Source organism: Salmo salar, chromosome 13 (genome assembly GCF_965601325.2).
Source record: "Salmo salar chromosome 13, fSalSal1, whole genome shotgun sequence".
Taxonomy (NCBI): Eukaryota; Metazoa; Chordata; class Actinopteri; order Salmoniformes; family Salmonidae; genus Salmo; species Salmo salar.
This window is the reverse complement of record NC_138303.1, coordinates 27,219,436-27,234,371: the sequence shown is the minus strand read 5'-3', so window position 1 is coordinate 27,234,371 and position 14,936 is coordinate 27,219,436. Positions and strand designations below refer to the sequence as shown.

Below are 14,936 nucleotides of genomic sequence, written 5' to 3'. Positions count from 1 at the left end.
TTGAACATTTATTAAATCAAAATGAACACAAAAACAACAAACAAGAGAACGAACGATCCACAGACAGTCTGGCAAGGCACAAGGCTAAACACAGAACAATCTCCCACAATTAAACAAACAAACACACCCAACTAATATAGGACTTCCAATCAAAGGCAACACCACACAGCTGCCTTCAATTGGAAGTCCACCCCAATTAACCAAACATAGACATACAACTAACTAGATAAACATAGAAATACGAAAACAAAGATCATAACCCAAAAACCCGGAAATACTAAATCAAACACCCTTTTTCCAAAACACCACCCCGAACCACATAAAACAAATACCCTCTGCCACGTCCTGACCAAACTACAATACCAATTAACCCTTATACTGGCCAGGACGTGACAACAGCTAAATGCAGCACTAACCTTTGATGATCTTCATCAGATGACAACCCTAGGACATTATGTTATACAATACATGCATGTTTTGTTCAATCAAGTTCATATTTATATCAAAAACCAGCTTTTTACATTAGCATGTGACGTTCAGAACTAGCATACCCCCCGCAAACTTCCGGTGAATTTACTAAATTACTCACGATAAACGTTCACAAAAAACATAACAATTATTTTAAGAATTATAGATACAGAACTCCTCTATGCACTCGCTATGTCCGATTTTAAAATAGCTTTTCGGTGAAAGCACATTTTGCAATATTCTCAGTAAATAGCCCGGCATCACAGGGCTAGCTATTTAGACACCCACCAAGTTTAGCACTCACCAAAATCAGATTTACTATAAGAAAAATGTTATTACCTTTGCTGTCTTCGTCAGAATGCACTCCCAGGAGTTCTACTTCAATAACAAATGTTGGTTTGGTTCAAAATAATCCATAGTTATGTTCAAATATCCTCTGTTTTGTTCGTGCGTTCAAGACACTATCCGAATGGTAAAGAAGGGTGACGCGCACGACGCATTTCGTGACAACAAAATTCTAAATATTCCATTACCGTATTTCGAAGCATGTCAACCGCTGTTTAAAATCAATTTTTATGCCATTTTTCTCGTAAAAAAGCGATAATATTCCGACCGGGAATCTGTGTTTAGGTTCAAAGACGAATGAAAATAAAAACATGGGGTCGACTCGTGCACGCGCCTCAGCCCATTGTCCTCTGATAGAGCACTTGCCAAAAGCGCTAATGTGTTTCAGCCAGTGGCTGGAATTACATCATTCAGCTTTTTCCCGCCTTCTGAGAGCCTATGGGAGCCGTAGGAAGTGTCACGTTACAGCAAAGATCCTCAGTCTTCAATAAACAGAGTCAAGAAGCTCAAGGAATGGTCAGAGAGGGCACTTCCTATACAGAATCTTCTCAGGTTTTTGCCTGCCATATGAGTTCTGTTATACTCACAGACACCATTCAAACAGTTTTAGAAACTTTAGGGTGTTTTCTATCCAAAGCCAATAATTATATGCATATTCTAGTTTCTGGGCAGTAGTAATAACCAGATTAAATCGGGTATGTTTTTTATCCGGCCGTGTAAATACTGCCCCCTACCCCCAACAGGTTAATGTGCTTCTTCTTGAGCCACTTCTTTGTTGCCTTGGCCGTGTGTTTTGGGTCATTGTCATGCTGGAATACCCATCCACGACCCATTTTCAATGCTCTGGCTGAGGGAATGAGGTTCTCACCCAAGATTTGACGGTACATGGCCCCATCCATCGTCCCTTTGTTGCGGTGAAGTTGTCCTGTCCCCTTAGCAGAAAAAAAACCCTAAAGCAAAATGTTTCCACCTCCATGTTTGACGGTGGGGATGGTGTTCTTGGGGTCATAGGCAGCATTCCTCCTCCTTCAAACACGGCGAGTTGAGTTGATGCCAAAGAGCTCCATTTTGGTCCCATCTGACCACAACACTTTCACCCAGTTGTCCTCTGAATCATTCAGATGTTCATTGGCAAACTTCAGACGGGCATGTATATGTGCTTTCTTGAGCAAGGGGACCTTGCGGGCGCTGCAGGATTTCAGTCCTTCACGGCGTAGTTTGTTACCAATTGTTTTCTTGGTGACTATGGTCCCAGCTGCCTTGAGATCATTGACAAGATCCTCCCGTGTAGTTCTGGGCTGATTCCTCACCGTTCTCATGATCATTGCAACTTCACGAGGTGAGATCTTGCATGGAGCCCCAGGCCAAGGGAGATTGACAGTTCTTTTGTGTTTCTTCTATTTGCGAATAATCGCACCAACTGTTGTCACCTTCTCACCAAGCTGTATAGGTCTACAATCTTGTCCCTGACATCCTTGGAGAGCTCTTTGGTCTTGGCCATGGTGGAGAGTTTGGAATCTGATTGATTGATTGCTTCTGTGGACAGGTGTCTTTTATACAGGTAACAAATTGAGATTAGGAGCACTCCCTTTAAGAGTGTGCTCGTAATCTCAGCTCGTTACCTGTATAAAAGACACCTGGGAGACAGAAATCTTTCTGATTAAGAGGGGGTCAAATACTTATTTCCCTCATTAAAATACAAATCAATTTACAACATTTTTGACATGCGTTTTTCTGGATTTTTTGTTGTTGTTATTCTGTCTCTCACTGTTCAAATAAACCTACCATTAAAATTATAGACTGATCATTTCTTTGTCAGTGGGCAAACGTACAAAATCAGAAGGGGATCAATACTTCTTTCCCTCACTGTATACGTGTGTATATATATATATATATATATATATATATATATATATATATATATATATATATATATGTATTAGTTAAATGAAAATGATCAGTATTTGGTGCTTACGTGTTGGTGCATAATTTATTTTGTGAAGTATATATTTATTACACAATTGTATCAATATTCAGTGTTATCAGTGATGTAGTACTAATTTACGTAGAAATATGATATATAACCCAACAACCACTCATTTTTTATTTATTTTTGTAACACAACATCCTTTATGTATATATTTTATCATTACTCACCCTGTCTGTTAATGTTTTGAAATGCTAAAGAGGCCTACCCTAATCATTGACACATTCACACAGGCCATTATCTCTGGTATCTCCATGTATCTAAGGCTCTCTCACCTCAAAGCTCTGCAATTCTGCTATTCACTGTCAAATAGGTCATCAGATCAGAGGCCTCTAATGACACAGGAGTAAATAAGTTGTGGGATCAGTAGGGTTGCTAAAGTCCGGGAACTTTAAATAAATTCCCTGTTTTTCAGTAGGATTTCCTACTTATTCCTTCCTGATTCCAGGAATCCTCCAGTTGAGATTTCTGGAAAACTAGGGAATTCATTGAAATAGGTAGTGGGATCAGCCTTTGACAGACTCACTCCCTACCCCCTATAAAAAGGTTGTTGGATCAGCCTTTGACAGACTCACTCCCTACCCCCTATAAAAAGGTTGTTGGATCAGCCTTTGACAGACTCACTCCCTACCCCCTATAAAAAGGTTGTTGGATCAGCCTTTGACAGACTCACTCCCTATCCCCTATAAAAAGGTTGTTGGATCAGCCTTTGACAGACTCACTCCCTACCCCCTATAAAAAGGTTGTTGGATCAGCCTTTGACAGACTCACTCCCTATCCCCTATAAAAAGGTTGTTGGATCAGCCTTTGACAGACTCACTCACTTGCTCCTGGTTCGCCGTTGATAAAGGCAGACACTGGCCATGACCCCACTTTCCAAGAGTGTATCAGAGGAATTGGGATATGCAAAAAAAACACACTTCCAATTCACACATGTGTATTAATACACACTTGTATGTATGTGAACTAGGACAAATATAAGCACGCACCAAATTATTATTATTATTAAAACAATACTGGGTTTGTAGTGAGCAATTAGAGGAAACTGCATTCATGTAAATATAGTGGGAAAACAGGAATATTGGGGAATTATATATTTCATTTGCACCTTCTTATTTTAGTATTTATTTACCTTGAATATGTTTTTTAAACATTTTACTTCAACATTTTACTCTCAATATGTTATATTAGTGAAAAGTGCTAATGCATGTTTTGTTGCAATTGTTCTTATGTTCATGTTTGTGTTGACTATATAAAGCTATGAATGTTGTAGAATAAACACTTCGCAATCATTATTGAAACATCATTACAATTTGTGCACACACACACAGTTGTGCGTGTGTATAAACGCGTGCGCACACACCATCTCATGCACACTCATGCACGTATGCACCTTCACCTTCAAACACACATGGATCTGCTCTTTCATCTATACACACACATATACACACACACACACACACACACACACCCTAACAAACAATAGAAAATAACTGCCTTGTGCCGCCAGCATTTTGCATTGTGTGTTTTTTCTGTGTATTAAAAAAAGTTAAAATGGTGAGATCAGCGTTCTCCATTCATGGCCCACTGCCCAGTGACGGCTCTAGACTGGTCAGCAATATGCTCCAGCGTTGGAGCTCAATAACCCTGTTTCCCCTGTCCCCCGCCACTGTCCTACCCTGTCCCTCCCCTTGTCCTCAGCCCCATGGATGGATTGTTCAGGGCTTTGGCTGCTAGTGGGCCGCCGTGCCTCTCACCCCTCCTGCCTGGCACACACACACACCCTCATACACAATACAAACCTCTGCCTATTCAATTCTCCACTGAGCAGCCCAGCACCTCCTAGAACACTGGCCCAGAAAGAGTGAGTGAGAGAGAGAGAGAGAGAGAGAGAGAGAGAGAGAGAGAGAGAGAGAGAGAGAGAGAGAGAGAGAGAGAGAGAGAGAGAGAGAGAGAGAGAGAGAGAGAGAGAGAGAGAGAGAGAGAGAGAGAGAGAGAGAGCAAGAGAGAGAGAGAGAGAGTCATGTTTACTGTTAATTTGTATTGTTAATTTCACTTTTGTTTATTATCTACTTCACTTGCTTTGGCAATGTTAACATATGTTTCCCATGCCAATAAAGCCCTTAAATTGAATTGAAATTGAAATTGAGAGAGAGAGAATGAGAGCAAGAGAGAGAGCAAGATAGAGAGCGAGAGGGAGGGAGAGAGAGAGATGTGTCTAAGTGATACATGACTGTTTCGGCAGGGCTGCCCTTTACAATGCTGATATTTGTAGTTAGTTCACAACTTAAACATTTATTTAGTTAAGTTTTGAAATGTATTTATTTTCAACCACTTTGGAGCAGTAGTCAACGTTTATATGTAAATATGCATGCCTCTGTACTGTGCTTTGGGTGTCAATGTCAAGTTAATTGCTTTAAAGAAGTGCCCTACGCTTGTATGTTATGCAGACATCTAAGGTCCCCATGTCATGCTCCCAGCATCAATGTTTTGCTCATAGCCCTTAAGTAGTGCTTATAACCACTTACGTATGCCTAATACCTCTGTCAATAACACTGTTGAGATTTGAGGTCAGTGAATAGTGTGAGTGCAGTACCTCTGCACAGTGGGAATAATCTGAAAATCTTATCAGTTGTGAATGATAACTACAAACATGTTTCTAAAAACCAAGCGGTTCTGCTGTTCACATGTGGCACACATGCTCGATGCTAAGACAATGGTTTCACAAGGTCAGGCATTTCTATTTATGAGTCAATTCCGCACACTGTTGGTTTAAGGCTCATCTGTCTGGGGCCCCCCTTGGATCACTGTGTGTGTGTGTGTGTGTGTGTGTGTGTGTGTGTGTGTGTGTGTGTGTGTGTGTGTGTGTGTGTGGTGTGTGTGGGTGTGTGTGTGTGTGTGTGTGTGTTCTCCGCCATCAGCACTTGTTCCCATGGTTATCATGGTTATGATGTGTCAACAGATAACATACAGTGCATATGACACTATGAGACTAGACAAACTTCTCTCATCACTTCTGTGGGGTTGATCTCCACCCCTAGTTCTTATACTCACCCAGTCATTTGCTCTTTCTTGATTGCCTCCTCCCTCTCGTGTCACTCTCACCCTTTTCTCTTCCTCCCTTACGCTCCCTCTCTTCCCCTCTCTTCTGTTGTGGGGGGCAACAAAGGGGTTAAGTTTGTTTGATTTGGGCCATTCTGTGTGTCCGCCCCCGGGATTATGGCGTCACTGGGCCCTTGGGGGGGGGGGGGGTGTTATAAAGCCCCCGGTGGGCCTTCTCCCCTCCGTCAGAGAGGCTAAAACGTCCACAGGACAGTCCGTCTTTTCCTGTCTCTACTCTAGAACCACCCCTCTAGCATCAATGCACATCTCCTCTTGACAACTATTCTGAGACACACACACACACACCTATGTCGCTACGACAGGCGGCCAGTGAGGGCAAGCGAGCAAATCTGAGTTGATGTTTGACTGCCTTCGCCAACTTGAGATCGTCCGTAGCTTAGAGCTAGATCTGTATGGTGGATTCCTCTGTCAACTTTTTTAACTGTTTGTCTTCCAACTGATTGGCTAAGTAAGACAGCGTTTGGGTCAGCCCAGCAAACTGACCTCCAAAGGGATAAAAAAAAAAAATTAAGTGCAAAACGAGTAACAAGACTTTTAAAACGTACACGCTTGCCTTTTCTAGATTCACCTTGACAACTTTTTGTTGTTGTTGAGAAAAACATTTTCTGTTACAAGGAGTGAACAGCCAGCATGTGGGAGTTCCGGTCCATGACGTTTTGGCGGGCAGTCTTCGCAGAGTTCTTCGGGACCATGTTCTTTGTGTTTTTCGGCATGGGTGCCGCGCTGCGCTGGACAACCGGGCCCAACCACATTCTGCATGTGGCACTGTGCTTTGGCTTGGCGGCTGCCACCATGATCCAGTCCATTGGTCACATCAGTGGCGGCCACATTAACCCGGCCGTCACCTTCGCCTACCTGGTGGGTTCCCAGATGTCCCTGTTCCGCGCTTTTTTCTACTGGGCTGCCCAGATCCTGGGGGCCATGGCCGGGGCCGCTGTGCTCTATGGGGTCACCCCCAACAACATGAGGGGCAACATGGCTCTCAACACGGTAAGGCACCACCCACCCACCAAGTGCACATCTCAAATAGCACCGGGCCTATTTCCTTTATGGTGCATTAGGGGGCCATATCAGCTCAAAGTAGCAAAACATTTTTTGGTAGGCTTCTTAATGCTAATGGATATTTAGAATGGGTAGAGATGAACAGGGATTAGGGAATCATCATGGAATGTACTGGTAACTACAGTTGCTGTGGTACAATGACCACAATACAAGCCATCAGCGTTGTGTAGAGCTGAGGCCATAGCGGTGAAGCCCCTGAACGTTTTACAGTTTGATTTATGTGTTCCATCTTTGATTGCTGTCATGTCCTCTTACATGCCTTTAAAGCCACAACTAATTGTGTTGTGCTAACTCCCTCACGACGCCAGGACAGCGGAGTCAATCACCACCTTCCGGAGACACCTGAAACCCCACCTCTTTAAGGAATACCTAGGATAGGATAAAGTAATCCTTCTAACCCCCCCCCCCCCCCTTAAAAGATTTAGATGCACTATTGTAAAGTGGTTGTTCCACTGGATATCATAAGGTGAATGCACCATTTTGTAAGTCGCTCTGGATAAGAGCGTCTGCTAAATGACTTAAATGTAATGTAAATGTAATTGTATACATAATATACACTTAACAAGAAAGAGGACACACTTATTTTACAAAGTGAGTTGTTCACAAAGGACCTCAAGTCTGATGCATATTTTTCTCCTCTGGCCGTCTACAGCTGCAGCCTGGTATCAGCCTGGGCATGGGTACCACAGTGGAGGTGTTCCTGACCATGCAGCTAGTGATATGTATCTTTGCCGTGACAGATGAGAGGAGGAACGGACGCATGGGCTCTGCTGCCCTGTCCATCGGCTTCGCTGTCACCATCGGACACCTCATGGGGGTGAGCAACACACACACACGAACACTTACACACACTGGTAGGAGAAAACACACGCAATGCCCGAAACACTTATATCCTCATAGTGGAACACACACAAAAACAGACTTGCATTGTGTACAACAGAAATGCATTCTTTGCCAGACTGTATTCTGAACGCCCTATTGTCCTTCTCTGCTTTAGATGTACTACACCGGTGCTGGAATGAACCCTGCAAGGTCTTTCGCCCCCGCTGTGCTCTTCAGGAACTTTGTAAACCACTGGGTAAGAAACACACAGTCATACACCATAACGTAGAATTTGAAATATTTTGTACAAATATCAAATAATCAAATCACAATGGCGGATTCTATGATCTTATAGTTATTAATAGTGCAGCTAATATACAACATTACAAGTTGCTTGTGCCATATTTTCATGATAAACTTTGTGTGCGTGTGTGTGTGTGTGTGTGTGTGTGTGTGTGTGTGTGTGTGTGTGTTGTTTCAGGTGTACTGGGTGGGTCCCATGATAGGAGGTGCTATGGGAGCTCTTCTGTACGATTTCATGCTGTTCCCCCGTATGCGTGGTCTGTCTGAGCGCCTGGCCACACTGAAGGGCAGCCGACCCCCCGAGACGGAGACCCAGCAGGACAACCGCGGGGAGCCCATCGAGCTCAAGACACAAGCCCTATAAACCTGCACCTGTCTGGGGACAAGGGACGAGGGACAGGCCCTGTGTCCGCCAACCCCCACGCTGGCCCCATCCCATGAGCACATATACAGTCCCTCTCATTGACTCACTAACTAACACACAGGCACATGCAGATTCAGACATATATTGATGCACAAACTGTACACACACCCAGACACAGACATGTTCACAACCTTCAACCTCAATATGCAACGAGACTCCTCTCCCTCCAACCTCACTCTGTATCTTGAACTGGACATGGTGTTTGATAGAGGTGACCAGTGCCTGCTCCAACAGTCCCACTACCTCCCCTCTCCTCCTCCTCCTCAGCCACACCAGGTCTTCCCCTCACACACCCACACAGACTGAAGGACCAGACCTGTCAGCACAGAAGCATGTGAACCCTGTGTCTAGCAGGGAAACTAGGGGAGGGGTATACAGGTGGGGGGGTGAGGGTGAGGTATCGGTGGGTATGTAAGTATGGTCGGGGTAAGAGGTAAGGGTATAGGAGAGAGGGTTGGGGGTTGGGGTGTAGATGGGGTAAAGGGTTGGGGTGAGGATAGAGGGGCAACACTCCAGGTTTTTAGTTGTATAGGGTTGAGTCAGGCCTGGGCAACTCGAGTCCTCGGGGGTTTGATTGGTGTCACACTTTTGCCCCAGCCCCAGCTAACACACCTGACTCCAATAATCAACTAATCATGATCTTCAGGTAAAAATGCAATCAATTTAAATCAGGTGTGTTTGCTAGGGATGGGGGAAAAGTGTGACACCAATCAGGCTCCCCGAGGACTGGAATTACCCAGGACTGAAACCAATGAAGATGGGCATGTTTTTTCATTATTTTATCAGATTTTATCTCTACATTTTTTCAGTTTCATTTTGTTTTCTGCACTTCAGACACAAAACGTGGATGTATGATAGCATTTGATTTGACCAGGGTTTCATTTTTCAAATCACTTAATTTTATCTGTGTGTGTGTGTGTGTGTGTGTGTGTGTGTGTGTGTGTGTGTGTGTGTGTGTGTGTGTGTGTGTGTGTGTGTGTGTGTGTGTGTGTGTGTGTGTGTGTGTGTGTGTGTGTGTGTGTGTGTGTGTGTGTGTGTGTGTGTGTGTGTGTGTGTGTGTGTGTGTGTGTGTGTGTGTGTGTGCCTGTATGTGTGTGAGGGTGTTTGCCAGTGAGTTTATGTGTGTTTGAATGAGTTCGCAGATGTATTTAGTTTATTTTCATTACTCTCCTGTTTGTATCATGATTATGTTTCCTAGCATTATACATTTTTAAGACATTATCATTTTTCATCCCGTCACTGTGGTATTTGCTATGATATTCATTTTTACACAAACCATCTGCTTTTGTGTTCAGAAAAAAAACACAATCCAAAGGAAAGGTATCCCAGACTGGACTGATTCTGTTCACTGCAAAATGGCAGTGTAAGCTTTTCATTGAGTCTCATTTTATGATTTGATCCTTAATGGGAGCACAAAGCTGTTGAAACCATATTTAAAAGAAAAATAAACACAAAAACTTGATACAAAATGTGTGTCATGTTTAGTTTACTCCATTATTGGTTTCATGCATGTTAACATTAGTAGCCTCCTCCCTAAGTTTGTTTTATTCACTGCTTTAGCACACTCTGCCAACCCGGATGTCTGAGCCGTGTCTGAATCCTGGCTTAGGAAGACCACTAAAAACCCTGAAATTTCCATCCCTAACTATATCATTTTCCGCCAAGATAGAAGTGCCAAAGGGGGCGGAGTTGCAATCTACTGCGGAGATAGCCGGCAGAGTTCTGTCTTACTATCCAGGTCTATACCAAAACAATTCGAGCTTCTAAAGATATCAGTTTGTCTCTGTGAATGGTTTGTCCTCTGACAAATCAATTGTAAATTTCGGTGTTCCTCAAGGTTCCGTTTTAGGACCACTATTGTTTTCACTATATATTTTACCTCTTGGGGATGTCATTCGAAAACATCATGTTAAATTTCACTGCTATGCGGACGACACACAGCTGTACATTTCAATGAAACATGGTGAAGCCCCAAAATTGCCCTCGCTAGAAGCCTGTGTTTCAGACATAAAGAAGTGGATGGCTGCAAACTTTCTACTTTTAAACTCGGACAAAACAGAGATGCTTGTTCTAGGTCCCAAGAAACAAAGAGATCTTCTGTTGAATCTGACAATTAATCTGGATGGTTGTACAGTCGTCTCAAATAAAACTGTGAAGGACCTCGGCGTTACTCTGGACCCTGATCTCTCTTTTGAAGAACATATCAAGACTGTTTCAAGGACAGCTTTTTTCCATCTACGTAACATTGCAAAAATCAGAAACTTTCTGTCCAAAAATGACGCAGAAAAATTAATCCATGCTTTTGTTACTTCTAGGCTGGACTACTGCAATGCTCTACTTTCCGGCTACCCGGATAAAGCACTAAACAAACTTCAGTTAGTGCTAAATACGGCTGCTAGAATCCTGACTAGAACCAAAAAATGTGATCATATTCCTCCAGTGTTAGCCTCCCTACACTGGCTTCCTGTTAAGGCAAGGGCTGATTTCAAGGTTTTACTGCTAACCTACAAAGCATTACATGGGCTTGCTCCTACCTATCTTTCCGATTTGTTCTTGCCGTACATACCTACACGTACGCTACGGTCACAAGACGCAGGCCTCCTAATTGTCCCTAGAATTTCTAAGCAAACGGCTGGAGGTAGGGCTTTCTCCTATAGAGCTCCATTTTTATGGAATGGTCTGCCTACCAATGTGAGAGACGCAGACTCAGTCTCAACCTTTAAGTCTTTACTGAAGACTTATCTCTTCAGTAGGTCCTATGATTAAGTATAGTCTGGCCCAGGAGTGTGAAGGTGAACGGAAAGGCTGGAGCAACGAACCGCCCTTGCTGTCTCTGCCTTGCCGGTTCCCCTCTTTCCACTGGGATTCTCTTCCTCTAACCCTTTTACAGGGGCTGAGTCACTGGCTTACTGGTGTTCTTCCATGCCGTCCATGGGAGGGGTGTGTCACTTGAGTGGGTTGAGTCACTAACGTGGTCTTCCTGTCTGGGTTGGCGCCCGCCCCTTGGGTTGTGCCATGGCGGAGATCGTTGTGGGCTATACTCGGGCTTGTCTTAGGACGGTAAGTTGGTGGTTGGAGACATCCCTCTAGTGGTGTGGGGGCTGTGCTTTGGCAAAGTGGGTGGGGTTATATCCTGCCTGTTTGGCCCTGTCCGGGGGTATCATCGGATGGGGCCACAGTGTCTTCTGATCCCTCCTGTCTCAGCCTCCAGTATTTATGCTGCAGTAGTTTATGTGTCGGGGGGCTAGGGTCAGTCTGTTACATCTGGAGTATTTCTCTTGTCTTATCCGGTGTCCTGTGTGAATTTAAATATGCTCTCTCTAATTCTCTCTTTCTCTCTTTCTGTCTTTCTCTCTGAGGACCTGAGCCCTAGGACCATGCCTCAGGACTACCTGGTATGATGACTCCTTGCTGTCCCCAGTCCACCTGGCCGTGCTGCTGCTCCAGTTTCAACTGTTCTGCCTGTGGCTATGGAACCCTGACCTGTTCACCGGACGTGCTTGTTGCACCCTCGACAACTACTTTGATTATTATTATTTGACCATGCTGGTCATTTATGAACATTTTAACATCTTGACCATGTTCTGTTATAATATCCACCCTGCACAGCCAGAAGAGGACTGGCCACCCCTCATAGCCTGGTTCCTCTCTAGGTTTCTTCCTAGGTTTTTGGCCTTTCTAGGGAGTTTTTCCTAGGGAGTTTTTCCTAGCCACCGTGCTTCTTTCACATGCATTGCTTGCTGTTTGGGGTTTTAGGCTGGGTTTCTGTACTGCACTTTGAGATATCAGCTGATGTACGAATGGCTATATAAATAAATTTGATTTGATTTTGATTTGATTCTACTAAAAATCCACCTTTCCAGAAACAAGTCTCTAACCGTTGCCGCTTGCTATAGATCACCCTCTGCCCCCAGCTGTACCCTGGACACCATATTTGAATTGATTGCCCCCCATCTATCTTCAGAGCTCGTGCTGCTAGGTGACCTAAACTGGGACATGCTTAACACCCTGGCCATCCTACAATCTAAGCTTGATGCCCTCAATCTCACACAAATTATCAATGAACCTACCAGGTACAACCCCAAATCCATAAACACGGCACCCTCATAGATATCACCCTAACCAACTTGCCCTCCAAATACACCTCTGCTGTTTTCAACCAAGATCTCAGCGATCACTGCCTCATTGCCTGCATCCGTAATGGGTCTGAAGTCAAACGACCACCCTTCATCACTGTCAAACGCTCCCTAAAACACTTCAGCGAGCAGGCCTAAATGACCTGGCCGGGCTATCCTGGAATGATATTAACCTCATCCCGTCAGTAGAAGATGCCTGGTTATTCTTTAAAAGTGCCATCCTCACCATCTTAAATAAGCATGCTCCATTCAATTTTTTTTAACCAGGAACAGATATAGCCCTTGGTTCACTCCAGACATGACTGCCCTTGACCAGCACAAAAACATCCTGTGGCGTATTGCATTAGCATCGAATAGCCCCCGTGATAGGGAATTTAGGAACTAATATACACAGGCAGTTAGGAAAGCAAAGGCAAAGGCACAAACTCAAAAAAGTTCTGGGACACTGTAAAGTCCATGGAGAATAAGAGCACCTCCTTCCAGCTGCCCACTGCACTGAGGCTAGGAAACACTGTCAATACCGATAAATCCACTATAATTGAGAATTTCAATAAGCATTTCTCTACGGCTGGCCATGCTTTCCACCTGGCTACCCCTACCCCGATCAACAGACCTCCAAACCCCACAGCAACTCGCCCAAGCCTCCCCCATTTCTCCTTCACCCAAATCCAGATAGCTGATGTTCTGAAAGAGTTGCAAAATCTGGACCCCTACAAATCAGCCGGGCTAGACAATCTGGACCCTCTCTTTCTAAAATTATCTGACGAAATTGTTGCAGCCACTATTACTAGCCTGTTCAACCGCTCTTTTGTATCGTCTGAGATTCCCAAAGATTGGAAAGCTGCCCCGATCACCCCCCTCTTCAAAGGGGGAGACACTCTAGACCCAAACTGCTACAGACCTATATCTATCCTACCCTGCCTTTCTAAGGTCTTCGAAAGCCAAGTTAACAAACAGATTACCGACCATTTCAAATCCCACCGTACCTTCTCCGCTATGTAATCTGGTTTCAGAGCTGGTCATGGTTGCACCTCAGCCACCCTCAAGGTCCTAAACGATATCATAACCGCCATCGATAAGAGACATTACTGTGCAGGCGTATTCATTGACCTGGCCAAGGCTTTCGACTCTGTTAATCACCACATTCTTATTGGCAGACTAAACAGCCTTGGTTTCTCAAATGACTGCCTCGCCTGGTTCACCAACTACCTCTCTGATAGAGTTCAGTGTGTCAAATCGGAGGGCCTGTTGTATGGACCTCTGGCAGTCTCTATGGGGGTGCCACAGGGTTCAACTCTCTTCTCTGTGTACATCAATGATGTTGCTCTTGCTGCTGGTGATTCTCTGATCTACCTCTACGCAGACGACATCATTCTGTATACTTCTGGCCCTTCCTTGGACACTGTGTTAACCTCCAGACGAGCTTCAATGCCATACAACTCTCCTTCCGTTGCCTCCAACTGCTCTTAAATGCAAGTAAAACTAAATGCATGCTCTTCAACCGATCGCTGCACACACCTGCCCACCCGTCCAGCATCACTACTCTGGACGGTTCTGACTTAGAATATGTGGACAACTACAAATACGTATGGTTAGACTGTAAACTCTCCTTCCAGACTCACATTAAGCATCTCCAATCCAAAATTAAATCTAGAATCGGCTTCCTATTTCGCAACAAAGCATTCTTCACTCATGCTGCCAAACATACCTTCATAAAACTGACCATCCTACCGATCCTTGACTTCGGCGATGTCATTTACAAAATAACCCTCCAACACTCTACTCAACAAATTGGATGCAGTCTATCACAGTGCCATCCGTTTTGTCACCAAAGCCCCATATACTATCCACCACTGCGACCTGTACGCTCTCGTTGGCTGGCCCTCGCTTCATACTCATCGCCAAACCCACTGGCTCCAGGTCATCTACAAGTCTCTGCTAGGTAAAGCCCCGCCTTATCTCAGCTCACTGGTCACCATAGCAGCACCCACCCGTAGCACGCGCTCCAGCAGGTATATCTCAATAGTCACCCCCAAAGCCAATTCCTCCTTTCGCCGCCTTTCCTTCCAGTTCTCTGCTGCCAATGACTGGAACGAACTGCAAAATCACTGAAGCTGGAGACTCATATCTCCCTCATTAGCTTTAAGCACCAGCTGTCAGAGCAGCTCACAGATCACTGCACCTGTACATAGCCCATCTGTAAAAAGCCCATCCAACTACTTCATCCACATACTGTATTTATTTATCTTGCTCCTTTGCACCCCAA

The 14,936-nt window shown here is 44.4% G+C and overlaps 1 protein-coding gene across 1 annotated transcript; it reads left to right on the top strand.

Moving 5' to 3' along the window:
* The first annotated feature begins 6,072 nt into the window (after positions 1-6,072).
* On the top strand, positions 6,073-10,003 carry LOC106566726 (lens fiber major intrinsic protein). The gene is made up of 4 exons (XM_014135046.3): positions 6,073-6,913; positions 7,638-7,802; positions 7,983-8,063; positions 8,289-10,003. Exons 1-4 carry the CDS (start codon positions 6,554-6,556, stop codon positions 8,472-8,474), a joined length of 792 nt encoding a protein of 263 aa, XP_013990521.1. The 5' UTR covers positions 6,073-6,553; the 3' UTR covers positions 8,475-10,003.
* Positions 10,004-14,936: the final 4,933 nt, after the last annotated feature.

Coding starts and splice junctions, on each gene's coding strand:
- LOC106566726 (XM_014135046.3), top strand. CDS start 6,554: ATGTGGGAGTTCCGGTCCATGACGTTTTGGCGGGCAGTCTTCGCAGAG. Junction 6,914..7,637: donor GCAACATGGCTCTCAACACG/GTAAGGCACCAC, acceptor GGCCGTCTACAG/CTGCAGCCTGGTATCAGCCT. Junction 8,064..8,288: donor GGAACTTTGTAAACCACTGG/GTAAGAAACACA, acceptor GTGTTGTTTCAG/GTGTACTGGGTGGGTCCCAT.